Below are 15,315 nucleotides of genomic sequence, written 5' to 3'. Positions count from 1 at the left end.
CCTTAGAAATTAAAATTAATGGGGACTTATCATAAAAAGACCAGTGCCTGATTGTTTTAATCTAGACCTCTTTATGGTGGTATGGGAGTCTAAAATAAAAATGATAGAATTTGTTCATACTTTGCCAAAACTTAGTATCTATTGATATATGTTCAAAATCATTAAAAAAAAAGATAGGTCACCATTTTATTAAGCTATAGGACATGACAAAATGACAAATTGTGTATGGATTATACAGGAAAAAACACCATTTTGTGATTAGAAACTAAACAAAATTATAGAATTGTTAAATACTTGAGGAAAAGATAGCTTTTCAGACAATGTTTTGAGAATATTAAAAGAAAAGATAGGGTCACCGTACGTTTTTTCCGGCTAAAGTACAAATTAGAAAACTTCATGTAGAATCCTTCAAAAATGCACGGTTTAAGAGTTACCTCCCCTTTAAATTCCAATTTACAATTTTTTTTTTAAAACAACAAAAAATAATCAACATTTGCAAACATATTAATATTTATAAGTTATAATCTTATAAATTGTTTTTTTTAAATGAAGATTCACATTAGATATCTGCATTCCTGCATCAAATTTTGCTAAATATGGACCTTTGATTCTCTGTTTTTTACAATCAAAGATGGAGGAAGACACCCATACCACCTTAAGGTCAAATTGTAATTGGGTGTATGAACATTGAAATAAAAGCTAAAAACAAAAAAAAACAAAAAAACAAAATTTATCAATCCATAAAAAGTAAAATCACAAAAATACCGAACTCAGAGGAAAATCAATTTGGAAAGTCCACAATCACATGGCAAAATCAAAAAACACAACGCATCAAAAACGAATGGACAAGAACTGTCATATTCCTGACTTGGTACAGGCATTTTCAAATGTAGAAAATGGTGGATTAAACCTGGTTCTATAGCGCTAACCCTCTCACTTTAATAACAGTCTCATCAAATTCCGCTACATTTACATGATGCGTTAAATAAACAGTCACAATTAATAAAATAGTCAAAATATGGGTACGTCAGTCATCATCGTATAACAATTTTAAAAAGGAACAATTTAACAGGACACAAAAACATCTACTATCTACGAACACATGGATTGATTTGAGTGTCTGACGTGAGAAAAATTATATACGTCACATAAATTTGTCGTTCAATGTGCATACAAACAATTTTGAAATTTACATAGGCAATGTACGCATACAGGGTTAAAAAATCAAAAGTATGTAAGAATAAATTACAGAAATAGACCGAGATTCAAACTAGTCCAAAAGTTATACATAGAATTTATGAGAATCCAAAACTTTTTAAAAGGAACAATTTAACAGGACACAAAAACATCTACTATCTACGAACACATGGATTGATTTGAGTGTCTGACGTCAGAAAAATTATATATCACATAAATTTGACGTTCAATGTGCATACAAACAATTTTAAAATTTACATAGGCAAATAAACTGAAGTTATATAGCTAGAAAATTAACGGTTTTTCAAATATAAGATAACTGTAAACGATTATGTCGTGCTTAATAAACCTTTATCACAAAAGCTCAGAAACAGAGACAAAATTTAAAAAAAGTCAAATATGTTAAAGTCAAAAACAGAAGTAGATATTCTCATAAATGTCAGTAGCCAAACCCGTTGTTTGAGAAAATCTGTTAATTAAGATGCTAATTTAAACAAAGGGTTTCTTTTAAAATCATTTATTCATTAAAAGTTTCTGAAAAAAGTAATTTTGAAATAGGTCATTCTAAAAAGGTCATTTGTAAAGGAAAAGTCGTTTTGTATTTGAAAAAGTCAATGTGCATTATCAGAAGACGTGGCACGGTACTTGTCTATCCCATATTCATGTATTTGGTTTTGATGTTATATTTGTTATTCTCGTGGTGTATTGTCTGTTGCTTGGTCCGTTTCTGTGTGCTGTTGCGTTTCGGTGTTGTGTCGTTGTTCTCCTCTTATATTTAATGCGTTTCCATCAGTTTTGGTTTGTTGCCCCGATTTTGTTTTTTGTCCATGGATTTATGAGTTTTGAACAGCGGTATACTACTGTTGCCTTTATTTAATGAACCTTATAAACATATGTTTGGTTAACATCATACGACAGTAATCAAACTACAACGGAACAAAAAAGAAGTAGAATTGTGTGCTTTTATGTTTGAGTTCAAACTATTCATTCTAAAACTGCAGATGTTGATGTGTCGCAAGTAGCTGAAACAGTGGTCTTAGTCTCAATGGGTTTCCTCAACTTCAGTGACAAAAGCTTCTTAAAGTGCCCTCTAAAACGGCTATCGAAAACGCTGTATATAAAAGGATTTGCTACGTGATTGATAACATAACACCGTTCAACTATACGCAAACACGCTTTCTCAAAAGAGCTTAACTGGTCTTCGTGTATCGATTTTAAAGTTATCTGTAGTAGAAAAACTGGAAAATAGCTCAGCGCAAATATTACGGAGACAGTCAAAGTAATTTTTGTCATTTTACTGAAAATCTTTTCTTCAGTAGTACTTTCACTTTTTCTCTGTTTATCTTTATGCTGCTTATATATTCTTCTGCCGATAATCAAATAGATGAGAAATAGAATAACAGTGTAAAATGCAAATAAAGCAAGTGAAAAATAGCTATAGATGACGGCATTGGTGGAGGGATTCGATGATGAAATAGGACACATGTGTCCTGTTATATTGTTTCTAAATTTTACTGCTTCATAGAACTGTAATGCAGGCTTTGGAGATGTTATAATTATTGCAGCCACAAAGCAGCCAATGATCCAGAACTTTACTGTCTGTTGAGTAACCTGTGATCCTAAAGACATGCACACTTGTCTAAAACGATGCACTGACAGAAGTATTAGCAAATGTGATGAATAAAATATTCCCAATACGAGAAGACTAACACACATGGAACATATCCACTGACTTTTAAATGTGTAATAATTAAAAATTCGAGCTATATCAAATGTAATTCCAAAAAAACAAAACATCAAATCAGCCAACGCCAAATTCCATATAATTGATCTGTATACACTTGCGGAATACTTTCGACCGTAGATTAATAAAACAGTTAAATTTCCAAAAACTCCTAGTAATAAACAAATTATAAGAAAAACAACTGGTGCTATCATACTCATAAGATATTCGTTGTTAAAGTCTTGCAAAGTACTGCCAGCAAAGGTTTCGTTTGTCATTCTGATTAAACTTTCAGTTATAAATCGTAAAAAAAATATAGTTATTTAGATAGATAAATGAAATACATAAGGACATTAAAAGGAAGTGTTGTTTTTGAAAGAGTCATCCATGATCACGTTTATAATGATAAAGGAAACAAATTTGATAGATACGTATATCCTTTTTGTTTACTTGTGGTTTTTTACAATGTCAAACATTTAACCTTATAATCCTTGTATTTATATATATATATATATATATATATATGTGTACGTCAGAAACACTGACACAGGTAAAATACCACTAAATAAGCAAACAGTAGTATATCGCTGTTCAGTCATGAATCGATTTAACTGAATACATCCAGGTCACAAACCAAACCATAGAAAACAAAATCACATATAAGAGGAAAACAACAGTACAACAGAAATCTGACCTGCTACAAAAACAAACGTCAACATATATAGAAACGTACTATTTAATAACAACAGCCATATTCTTGAGTTGATACAGAGCATTTCAATAAAAAAAAATGGGTTGTATAAACAAAACACTAAAAGAACTTTTTTTTATTATCAAAGACCTTTGAGAAGGGAATACAATAATAAAAAAAAGATGACATTATAAGCACAGTAATCGCTAGATATATAAAAAATCATGTGTTGATCATAAACATAAATCTCCATTTTTAATGTACCTTATATAAAATTATAAAATATAAAATGGAAAGAGTTGAAATTAATTCCCCGAGAGTATCACCAGAACAGTAGTCAGAACGTCTGTGTCTTGGGCTGACATCAATTATCATTGATATGGTCATATTTATAAATCAACCGTTAACAAAACTTTGAATTTTTTGAATTACAATGGCTTTTCTACCTCAGTAACAGATTAACTTAGCTGAATTTGGCAAAACTTTTAGAAGTTTTGGTCCTAAATGCTCTGAAACTCCGTACTTTATTTTGCTTTTTTCCTTCTTTTTTTTGGATTTGAACGTCACTGATGAGTCTGTTGTAGGAGAAACTCACGTTTAGCGTACATACAAAATTTAATCATGGTGTCTCTGATGAGTTTATGAGTTTAAGCTAGTTCGGATCGACCGTCCTTCACGACGTTGGACTCGTGTCGTCTGGCATGTCTGCCAGACAAAATTAAATGTCCAATGATTTAGTAGCAAATACGGTATTGACCTTACACTGAAATGTTTTGTGATGCTAATTCTCTTGACGCTCTCAGCAATTTAACAACATTATTTTACATCTCAAGTTTTTTTCCTTCCGGTGAACCGCATCAATACAACACATGGTGGGGTTACACCAGGTTTCATTGAAAAATGGGTACCGAAGTCCGGCTGGAACGTGGCCCTTTTAATTCATATATTAAAGATAAAATCTTCAAACAACTCATATATGGGGATGGTTCTCATCACGGAAACACCAGCAATGAGGTGTGGGTCGAGGATTTAATGTTAGGCGGGAGGGCAAAAAATATTGTGCTGTCATTTGATTTTCCGTAAGGTGGGACTGGGTTTATTATTCGCATCGGAATTTTTATCGTTCAATGTTTTTTCCTGTGGGTCCATCAACACAATATATTTCCAAACAGTAGTATATAGTTTCTTTCATGGGACTATTTTTTGGGGGTTTCATATTGCATGATGGTATTTCGTTTGTGACACGCGTTAAAGAAATCTAGGATCTTTATAACGCCTTACACAAAAATTATAAAACATCTTATTATGAACCAAGATATATTTCGCGGATATTTTCTAGCGAGTATTAATTACCTTTTGTATTTTGGTTCCATTGGGGATAACAAGGGGTCATCATTTTAGAGAATCAGTGTTGTTTTTTGTCTCGTATACATTGTACTTTTATTATTTGTTTTTCTATGTTATGCTTTGTTGATTTTATTTCTCTTTACAGTAATATTTTTCTATCGAACACGGTGTATATACTACCGAGATCCACAGATCCCCCCATACTGAGCTTTGAATAATTTGACTTTCATCGAAAAGAAGTTTCCTGCTTCGCTCTATCAAAAGTTAAAGTAATATTTGTTCATGTGGTTTTGGTTAAGTATTGGAGTTGTGGTACTTTCAGATATTGACTGATATAAAAAGGATTTAGCATGTTTAGGGTTTAGTTTACGTTATATATCCATGCTTTAAAAAAAAAGATTTTTTTTATGAAAATTAACACTACTCTGGAGGTGTGCCTAGATTGTTAGAAGTTATAGAATACAGATAATGCATTTTTGCAAAAATTGTATAGGTACATTGTTTAGCAAAACAAATCGTGCATATTGCAGACTAAGAAAGCTACTTACTACTTATTGATATTTGATACTTCAATGCTTAATTTCAGTGTGCAATATTTATGATAAAACGAACATGAATTAATGACAGTTGATCGAATCTGAAATACACGTAGTTAATTTTCCGGCATTTGATGTCTTATCCTGGGACGAGAAAAGTCTGTGTTTCTTTTTCTCATGCCAATAGCTGTTGCAATATCTCAGCCGCATCATAAACAACCAATCAGAATAAATATGTGATGAGTAATTACCGTGATGAACAGCATTTATAATTCATTGAGTTTCAGAAGTGGTTATTGTAGATTTTATTAATGATATTACTGTTGTGTAATTTTTTAAAATAAATGTTCTGAATTAAACAAAAAGCACAAATACATAGATACGGATCTCATAATAATATGTTTGAATTGTAAGAGAGTAAAGTAATGTTCGTAATATTCATTCTACATAGTTCTATTCTTTTATTCGGTGAAAAAAAGGGTCATACAATAGAAACGCAGTACAAATATAAATTGTATAAAACAAAATCATAAAAAAGGGAAACACAAATAACCTATAGACAAAGGGTTAATATATTTTGTCAAATACTTCAATATCGTCAAATACCATTACAATATACAAGATATGTTAATGAAGCTAATATGAATAATCGATCTACTGTGGATTCATTTATTTGAGTGGTTAACAATGTTCGTGTATTAGGAAAAGCCTACATATTCATTGAACAGTTTATTTCGTGGTTCACTTGTACCCACGAAATCCATGAAGATTGGTATCAAACAGTATCGGAGAGACAGTAATGAATGTTAGAACACTGAAATACTGTTTTTAAAGAACACAGAGCTTCAGTTTGCAGAATTTCGACACTTCTCCGAATCGAAGCAATTGATTTTATTATTTAACTCATTGGTTCCATAGCATGTTAATCTCTTATATCTATCTAGAAATGTTTGATGGTTTGCGTTCAACTATATATATATATACAATGTTATCAATATTGCGTAATGAATAATATATTTACTGTTAAACAATTCACCTGAACCTTAATACGGCTCTGCCTTTTGGAAAGTATTGCTTAGTTTGAAGACAGGTTTGGAAAAATTCATTCCGCAACATATCTACCTTTCCTTGTTTTTCTACAAGTGACTTCAAAATTCTAGTATCATCAACGGCATTGTGCAGTGAAAATCTTTCGTCTGGTAAAAATTTTGAAGCGAGTGCGTCTAACTTGTGATATTTTAGAGTAGGGTTTTTGAAACATCAGACAAGTGTCCGCAAAACCATTTACAATAGACGAGAAGTCTTCCCAAAGATGGTGATCAACTAACTGCTTGTACAAAATCTGCGCATCAAATTGATGACAGAAGTGTGCCGCTAAAATTATTGGTCGGCTGAAAGACTTCAAAAAGTCCACGAAATCTTTCAATGCGTCCTGTGGCTCCTTACTGGTAACCTTTTCACCTTTATAGTATAAGGTTAATGATTTTCTGTCATAAGTAAGATGGGTGTTTTTCAAAGCCCACTGTCCAATTGGACCTCTAGGCCTTATATATACACTAAATGTTTGGTCGTCAAATTGAGCTGCAATCTGGGTCAACGATTCTTTTACGACGTCTATTATAGAAAATACAAAAAGTAAAACCATTTACAATAAACATAGAGAAAGCAAAATATTAATAATAATCCAATGCAATACGGGTTTTACAATCATCCTGACTAAATTAGACACTTTAAGTTCACTGCGCTTGCATCTTATCTTATTATTTTTTCCCAAAAAGGATAACTTAAGATGTTGTCATTTTTTAATGTGTGAAGTAGATAGGACGAAATATATTTCTTTTGAAGTGATATATACTAATTTAATTTTAAAATAAAGTGTGATTAACTTCCTTTCCTGGATTATGTAAATGTCGTTTGGTAGATTTGCTATATAGTTATCAAAGGTCCCAGGCTTATAATTTAAATCCCCAGACGTGAGTTTCGTCTTCATAAGACTCATCAGTAACGCAGATAATTGAAGAGGAGCTCAATAATTTCATATCGTTATCCGGTAGGTCAATCCGACCTTCCGTAATAATTTGTTATCATCTTCGAAATTATTGACGTGTGTTTATTCAGTGTCAGTGTCATATTGAACTGGGTTGTCTTATTTTTAAATTTCTTCAAGATAGTTCATCATCAGTATCATTTCAGCTCAGTGGATTATTTGGTTATTCATTTCATAGACTTTTTCTATTCTTTTTTATATCTTTTTTTTTTCTTTATTGTATTACTTTGATGTTTGCCTTTTGTATTTCACAACTTTTTATCCTATTATCTTTCTATAACCTCGGCTTTTAATGTACGCGAGTTTCTATTTGAAAGTGGTTTCAATTATATATTAGTTCAACAATCAAAAGTACATACTATTGGATTTATTGATGGAATTAAGAATAGAATTAAAGATCAGTATATACAAAGCTGGTTAGCAAATGTAGAAAAGAGCGAAAAACTTAGTATTTATATATAAGGATATAAAGTTAGAATTTAGGTTTGTACACTATTTAGATTGCTGTTATAGTTCATACTTTGTAACTAAATTGCGAAGTGGTACACTAAAACTGAACATTGAAACAGGAAGATATACTGGCATGGTTAAAGAATTACGTTTATGTAAATGTTGTAATATGCAGTGTGTTGAAAACGAATACCACTTTTTATTAGTATGCCCTGCCTATGGATCAATTAGGTCTATATATTTTCCAAAATTCTATTGTTATTGGCCAAACCTTACCGAATGACAGTATCTATTTAAATTACAGTCTGTTTTACATATTAAAAAAATGTGTAATTTCATAAAATCTGTGTGGTCAATCAGATCACATATTGTCACTTAATGTTATTGGCTTTCTTATAATGATTTATATGTATTGATCTCTACTGTTTATCATTTGTCATGTTGTAAATATGTGTTTCGTTGCTATAGCATATATTTGCTTTTTGCAATAAAGTATTCATTCATTCTCGTTTGGTAAATATCGAATGGCAGTGTTAATCAGAATGCATATTAAAATGTAAGAAAATACATACCTAACCCTGTTGTTTCAAGATCAAAGTACACAACGATTGGTGTTTCGTCTTTCTTGATTTTCTTTTCTTTTATGAAAAATTATATTAAATTATAAACTGACTATCATACATGGAAGTGGTGTTTGAATTGTCCTGTATCATAAAAATATAACAAAAAACGAGTTAACAGAGGAATACACTGTATATGTTAAAATCATATGACTTCAAAAACATTGAAGATTCTAACATATACAATGCCGAAAATTATATGCAATTTAAAATTGCTTGACTGCGAATAAATGGGGAGTATTTTGTGTTTGTTATTACCTAAAGACATAAGAATACTAGTAATATCATTAAGAACTACATAACTCAACAAAAATTGTTTTCTTTAAAATCTGTTTACATTGTACTAATTTGGTTTTAACAATTTTCTCATGATGAATATAAGAGCAATCTCAAACATATTAGATCCAGTTTCTTCGAGAGCAACTAATGAACACAGGTACGTCTACAGAGTTACCGTCTCCTGGTATGCATACATCCTTTGCCATTCTTATATTCTAATCCACGCTCAAAAATGCCACAGTTAGTAATTGGACTCAATTATATTGAATACTTAATAACGAAAAGAATGCGACACTTACCCAAATTAGAGTCAAATTAAACTGGTAGCAGAAAATGTATTCTAGTTTTAATCAAATGTTGCGCTGATCGCAGCTATTTACCACCGCAGAGGGCCAACCCTGAACATTTGGGACAAAAATTTACACAATATTCGCGCCTGATACAAGTCTGAATTAGCCCTCCTCCCCCCAAATTTATTTTTACCCCTTCCCAAATTGTTTAAAAAAAAATCATCATCTCATTTCAAATTTCCAATAGATTTTGCAACCATAATTACAAATTTTAATACATCATAAAAGTGTTAAAATAGAAAATGACATACATAATTATGGCTAAAATTAATATTTCTATAATAGTAACTTCTACAAATAAATTGACATCTAATCACTTCAAGACAAGATATTTTTTTTTTAAATACATATTTAAAAGCACTGTAAGGAAGATAATCCAAATAAAGGCAACAGTTGCATACCGATAAATTATGGCTAAAATTAATATTCCTATAATAGTAACTTCTACAAATAAATTGACATCTAATCACTTCAAGACAAGATATTTTTTTTTTTAAATACATATTTAAAAGCACTGTAAGGAAGATAATCCAAATAAAGGCAACAGTTGCATACCGATGTTCAAAACTCGTAAATCCATGGACAAAAAAACTAAACCGGGGTAACAAACTAAAACTAAGGGAAACGCATTAAATATAAGAGGAGAACAACGACACAACATTAAAATGTAACACACACAGAAACGACAAAATCCGATGAGAATAACAAATATAACATCAAAACCTAATACATAAATTTGGAATAGAAAAGTACCGTGTCATGTCTTATAGCAATTTGAATTTACACTCAAGTATAGGAGAAAACAAATGACACAACGGTTAAATGTAACAGACACAGATCGGAACTATAATATAACAATAGTCATATTCCTGACTTAGTACAGGACATTTTTAAAGAAAAAAAGTGGATTGAACCTGGTTTGTGCCATGCCAAAACCTCGCACTAAAATGGCAATGTTAAATATAACATCAAAATGACAGCATCATATTACAGGACTACAATACAAATAAATAGGAGAACATAGTAGACAAAGAAAGACCTAAATAATAGCTAACATAAGGCACCAGGTTTAAAATTCAATACGACAGAAACGCGCCTAGTCCACACAAGACTTACCAGTGACGCCCAGATATAACATACACGACATAGTACTTTGAATGTGTATGAATGACCTCCCTTAAACTGCTTTCAAATTGTCCATGAACCAGGGTGCCCTTGTTTCCCCTGTTTGTCCCTATTCCTAAACAGTTTGACAAGTTATTGTCAAGAAACAAGAAAAATGTTGTTGACCCTTTTTTATCCCTTATTCCTTCACTGTTAGAACCATAGTCCCCAAAATCAATCCAAACCTTCCGTTAGTGGTTACAAAGCTTGTATTTAAATTTCAAAGATATCTTTTTACTTATACGAAAGTTTTTGCCCGGAGACCAAATGTCTTCGGACGACGCAGACGACAACAACGACGTGATACTAATTTATGACCGCAAACTTTTCTCATCTATTCAAAGTCCAATACAAAAACGGTTCCAACCTCATAGAAACAAATGAGCCCCCGTACATGGATCAAATTAGTATACTTAAGTTAATGTCCGGAATCCAAATGTCTTCGGACGACGCAGACCACGACGACGACGCCACTTACTTTTTATTTTGGGCACTACTGGAACGTCTGTCTCACGTTTATAAATAATCTCGCTGTCTGTTTTCTTGTCCTCGTTGTGAATATCATGCTTACTACTTTTAGATGGACTGGGTTCTGGTGAAAGCTTTTTATGTTTTCTCTGTAAATAAAACAACTATATCGTTATCACTAATAACCTTCATATTTAATTAAAGGCAATAGCAGTAGATTTCTGTTCGAAGCTCATAAATCGATTGAAAGAAAGCATATCTGGGTACAAGCTAAAATTGAGGTAAACACATCATCTTTAAAAGGAAAACAATGAAACAACAGAAACAACAAAAAACCAAAACGACATTCCTACACACACAGAAACTAACTATATTAAGATAACAACTGTCATTAATTTTGCTTGGTACAGGATATTTTAGGAAAAATGATGGGTTGAACCTGGTATCATGTTATATTTGTTATTCTCGTGGTGTTTTGTCTGATGATTGGTCAGTTTCTGTGTGTGCTGCGTTTCGGTGTTGTGTCGTTGTTCTCCTCTTATATTTAATGCGTTTCGCTCGGTTTTGGTTTTTACCCCGATTTTGTTTTTTGTCCATGGATTTATGAGTTTTGAACAGCGGTATACTACTGTTGCCTTTATTGCTGCTAGCCGAAACTCCCGATCTTATGGCAATGTTAAACATTACACTAAAATGACAACTTTACATGAAAGGACTCATTCCTTAACGTTTGATATAGTTCAAAATCAGGTTTGTAAGACAATAACATCCAAAACCAAGAAGTAAGCAAAGACTCACAAAAACAAAGGACATTTATATCAACAGTGAGAAAATCCTGCACCCGGAGGCGGGCTTCAGTTGGCCTCTACACAAAAATAGGCACTAGTTCAGTAAATTTGTACAATATACTAAATTTCAAAACATATAAATGAACAAAACTGAAATTAAAAATACAAGACTTACAATGCTCAGATACTCCTGGCTTAGGAGAGACGCAAAAATACACCGGGGTAAAACAATTTTGGAAGATATCAACCCTCCCCATATACATCTAGCCAATGGTGAATAAAAACATACAGCAATATTGTAAAGTTTGGATACTCAAATGAATTTATCATGAAATAAATATGATTTTTCAATGCTATATTTTCAAAGGAAAACATTGCATTCCGAATAAATGATAAGATAAACGTAAATATACAACACCAAATAGATATTGCAAAAATTTGGATATTTACTCATACATGATACAATTTACCTTGTGGGCTTTTTTAATTGTTGATTTGTCACCATCATGACGATTGGAATCCATCTATGCGGTTTAATTTGTTTATATATAATCGCAAATTTCAATTAAATTAAAGAGATGTACTCTGAATGAATAAAACGTACATATCGTATTATCGAAATGATGACTTTAATCATTTATTGACAAAGCTATACAATATATAGTGTTCTATTCACGCAATTTTCAAAAATGTATTGTTCTATTTACGCAATTTTTCAAAAATGTATTGTTCTATTAACGCAATTTTTCAAAAATGTATTTTTATTTTCAGTTTCAGTTTTGATTGTGATAACTCAGTTGTAACCTTCTAATTATTTAACTTGAAGTATAGTATTGCAGTCATTTAAAATAGACATCGGTTATCAAATATGTTGTTTTTGATTACATGCTTTTGTTAACTAGATTTTCTGAAAAGTAAAAGCACAAATAAAGATTTCGGAAAACCTTCAAAACGATACTACAAAGGTATAATTATGTTAAATTTACAGTTACACGTTTCTAGTAAATTTTTGCAACTAACCAAGGTACAAAAACGTTAATCGTTTTGTTAGTTTAATGCAAATAAGGTAACAATCGTAATTTTTCATATATAAAAAAAGAAACATTGGAAGTTGCAAGCGGATATAACACCAATTTATGATAAACAATATTAACTAAAACAATTTACATAGTGCATCTATGTGTTCAGCATAGTACACACTCTGAATAAAAACCTTAACTTAAACATGTATATTTTTCAAAAATATTTGATTTTTTCAAGATTTATATAATGTTTTTGTATCAAATCGTCCAATTATATTTTTCACAATGCTTCGCACAGTGGTATCTCATCCATTTATGCAATTACGCCTGCCTCCTTTTCAAAAATTTTGGATCTGCCCCTGTTTTTCTACTCTTTCACATTGATGTAAACAAGACTACATGTCCTAGCATTTAAAATGTTAAACTAACACAAATCCAAATGTCTTCCTAAATAAGGACAGACAAACGGACGGACGGATTTACACATACACAAAAAGATCCAACACGTTATACTCCGTACTGTCGTCGGGCAGACACAATTTAGCAATGTTTATTCAAATACACAATGTACTAACAGTTAGCCAAACATGTATCGCTTTTTATGAAGCTCATGCATATTTACAAATATTGATTAAATCAATGAGTTAATATATTTGCATTTCATAGATGTTCATAACTAAACGCCATCATTTTGATTGGGAGATAACAATTACTTTAAAATATCCGAATTCATCAAAACATCGATATAACTCAGATAATCCCAAAACTGATGGTTAACGAATTAAAGACTTATCAAAGGTACAATGATTATGATTTAGTACGCCAGACGCGCATTTCGTCTTCATAAGACTCATTAGTGACGCTCATATCAAAATATCTATAAAGCCAAAAGCATTGACGATCCAAAATTCCAAAAAAATTGTGCCAAATACGGCTAAGGTAATCTTTGCCTCGGATAAGAAAATCCTTAGTTTCTCGAATTTCTAAAAATGACCACATTATTGATGTTAATGTCCTCCGGCAGTGGCATCGACCCAGTGGTGTAAATAGTAAATAGTAAAGGTACCAGAATTATAACTTAGTACACGTTTCGTCTTCATAAGACTCATCAGTGACGATCATATCAAAATATTAATAAAGCCAAACAAGTACAAAGTTGAAGAGCATTGAGGATTTAAATTAAATTTCTCAAAAAGTTGTGCCAAATTTGGCTAAGGAAATCTTTTCGTGGGATAAGAAAATCCTTAGTTTTTCGAAAAATTCAATGTTTGCAAACAGGACATTTATAAAAATGACCACATTATTGATATTCATGTCAACACCGAAGTGTTGACTACTGGGCTGGTACTACCCTTGGGGACGAAACGTCCACCAGCAGTGGCATGGACCCAGTGGTGTAAATAGTTATCTAAGGTACCAGGATTATAATTCAGTACGCCAGACGCGCATTTCGTCTTCATAAGACTCATCAGTGACAGTCAAATCAAAAATGTTCTAAAGCCAAACAAGTACAATGTTGAAGAGCATTGAGGATCCAAAATTTCCAAAACTTTGTGCCAAATACGACTAAGGTAATCTTTGCCTGATACATGTATAAGAAATTCCCTTCTTTTTTTGGAAAATTTAATGTTTGTAAACAGGAAATTTATAAACATGACCACATTATTGATATTCATGTCAACACCGAAGTGTTGACTACTGGGCTGGTGATTCCCTAGGGGACGACAATTCCACCAGCAGTGGCATCGACCCAGTGGTGTAAATAGTTATCAAAGGTACCAGGATTATAATTTAGTACGTCAGCTAGCAGTGGCATGGACCCAGTGGTATAAATAGTTATCAAAGGTACCAGGATTATAACTTAGTAAGTCAGACGTAAAGAGAGAGCTTTACATTTCACCAATAAACCAATAGTATAATTTGCTCGATTTAGAATCAACGCTTGATCTGTTCGGTAAGTACTGCACCATTAGAAAATATCATATTCAGTGGGAACATGCGGAAATTGCGGTTTGTACTTTGAACCAAAAGTGGACTTCTGTACAGATAAAGAAAAAAGAAAATGTTTTAACGAATAGCTCATTTTGGTGGTTTTGAAGTAAAAATAAGGTCAAGGGTAGACAAAAAATACGAGAACAAAAAATGGAATAAATGGATAACAAAATAACCAACTATTTTTTAAAGGTTTTTCTTTATAGTTTTGTGTAATGATGACATATACAGGATATAGTTCATCAACAAGTTTTTTTGTAAACAGAGTATTTTATTTTCTGTTTCGATTCATGAAACCTGGTTATTTAAAAGCTATATCAATGTATGTCATCCATATCTCTGAAGGTCAGCATACAAAATTAAGTTTGAAGGGCAACCTTCTAATCAAGAAAACATGAATACTTAATGATTTTTCACAATGCCTAATAAGGAAATTATTGACTAAATTGTATAATTTTCAGTAAGTCATGGACAACATGCGCTGAACCTATCTTGTCCCTTATAATGACTATTGCTGTTGTTTCAATGAAAGTTAATTTAAATAACATTAATTCATAGTTCTTTATATTTTAATAACTTTTGGATTTTCAAATAGTTTGGCCTCGATCATCAATGAAAAGACATTGATTGTAGAAATGCGC

General features: G+C 31.7%; 1 protein-coding gene across 1 annotated transcript; it reads right to left on the bottom strand.

Moving 5' to 3' along the window:
- Window positions 1–3,805: 3,805 nt before the first annotated feature.
- LOC134696608 (uncharacterized) lies at window positions 3,806–12,324 on the bottom strand. Its single transcript, XM_063558473.1, has 4 exons — window positions 12,131–12,324; window positions 10,883–11,021; window positions 8,564–8,629; window positions 3,806–7,108 (listed from the first exon to the last, which is right to left on the bottom strand). Exons 1-4 carry the CDS (start codon window positions 12,182–12,184, stop codon window positions 6,660–6,662), a joined length of 708 nt encoding a protein of 235 aa, XP_063414543.1. The 5' UTR covers window positions 12,185–12,324; the 3' UTR covers window positions 3,806–6,659.
- Window positions 12,325–15,315: the final 2,991 nt, after the last annotated feature.

Source organism: Mytilus trossulus, chromosome 14 (genome assembly GCF_036588685.1).
Source record: "Mytilus trossulus isolate FHL-02 chromosome 14, PNRI_Mtr1.1.1.hap1, whole genome shotgun sequence".
Classification (NCBI taxonomy): Eukaryota; Metazoa; Mollusca; class Bivalvia; order Mytilida; family Mytilidae; genus Mytilus; species Mytilus trossulus.
Note: the sequence above shows the minus strand (reverse complement) of the source record. Positions and strands in the feature narration are given on the sequence as shown.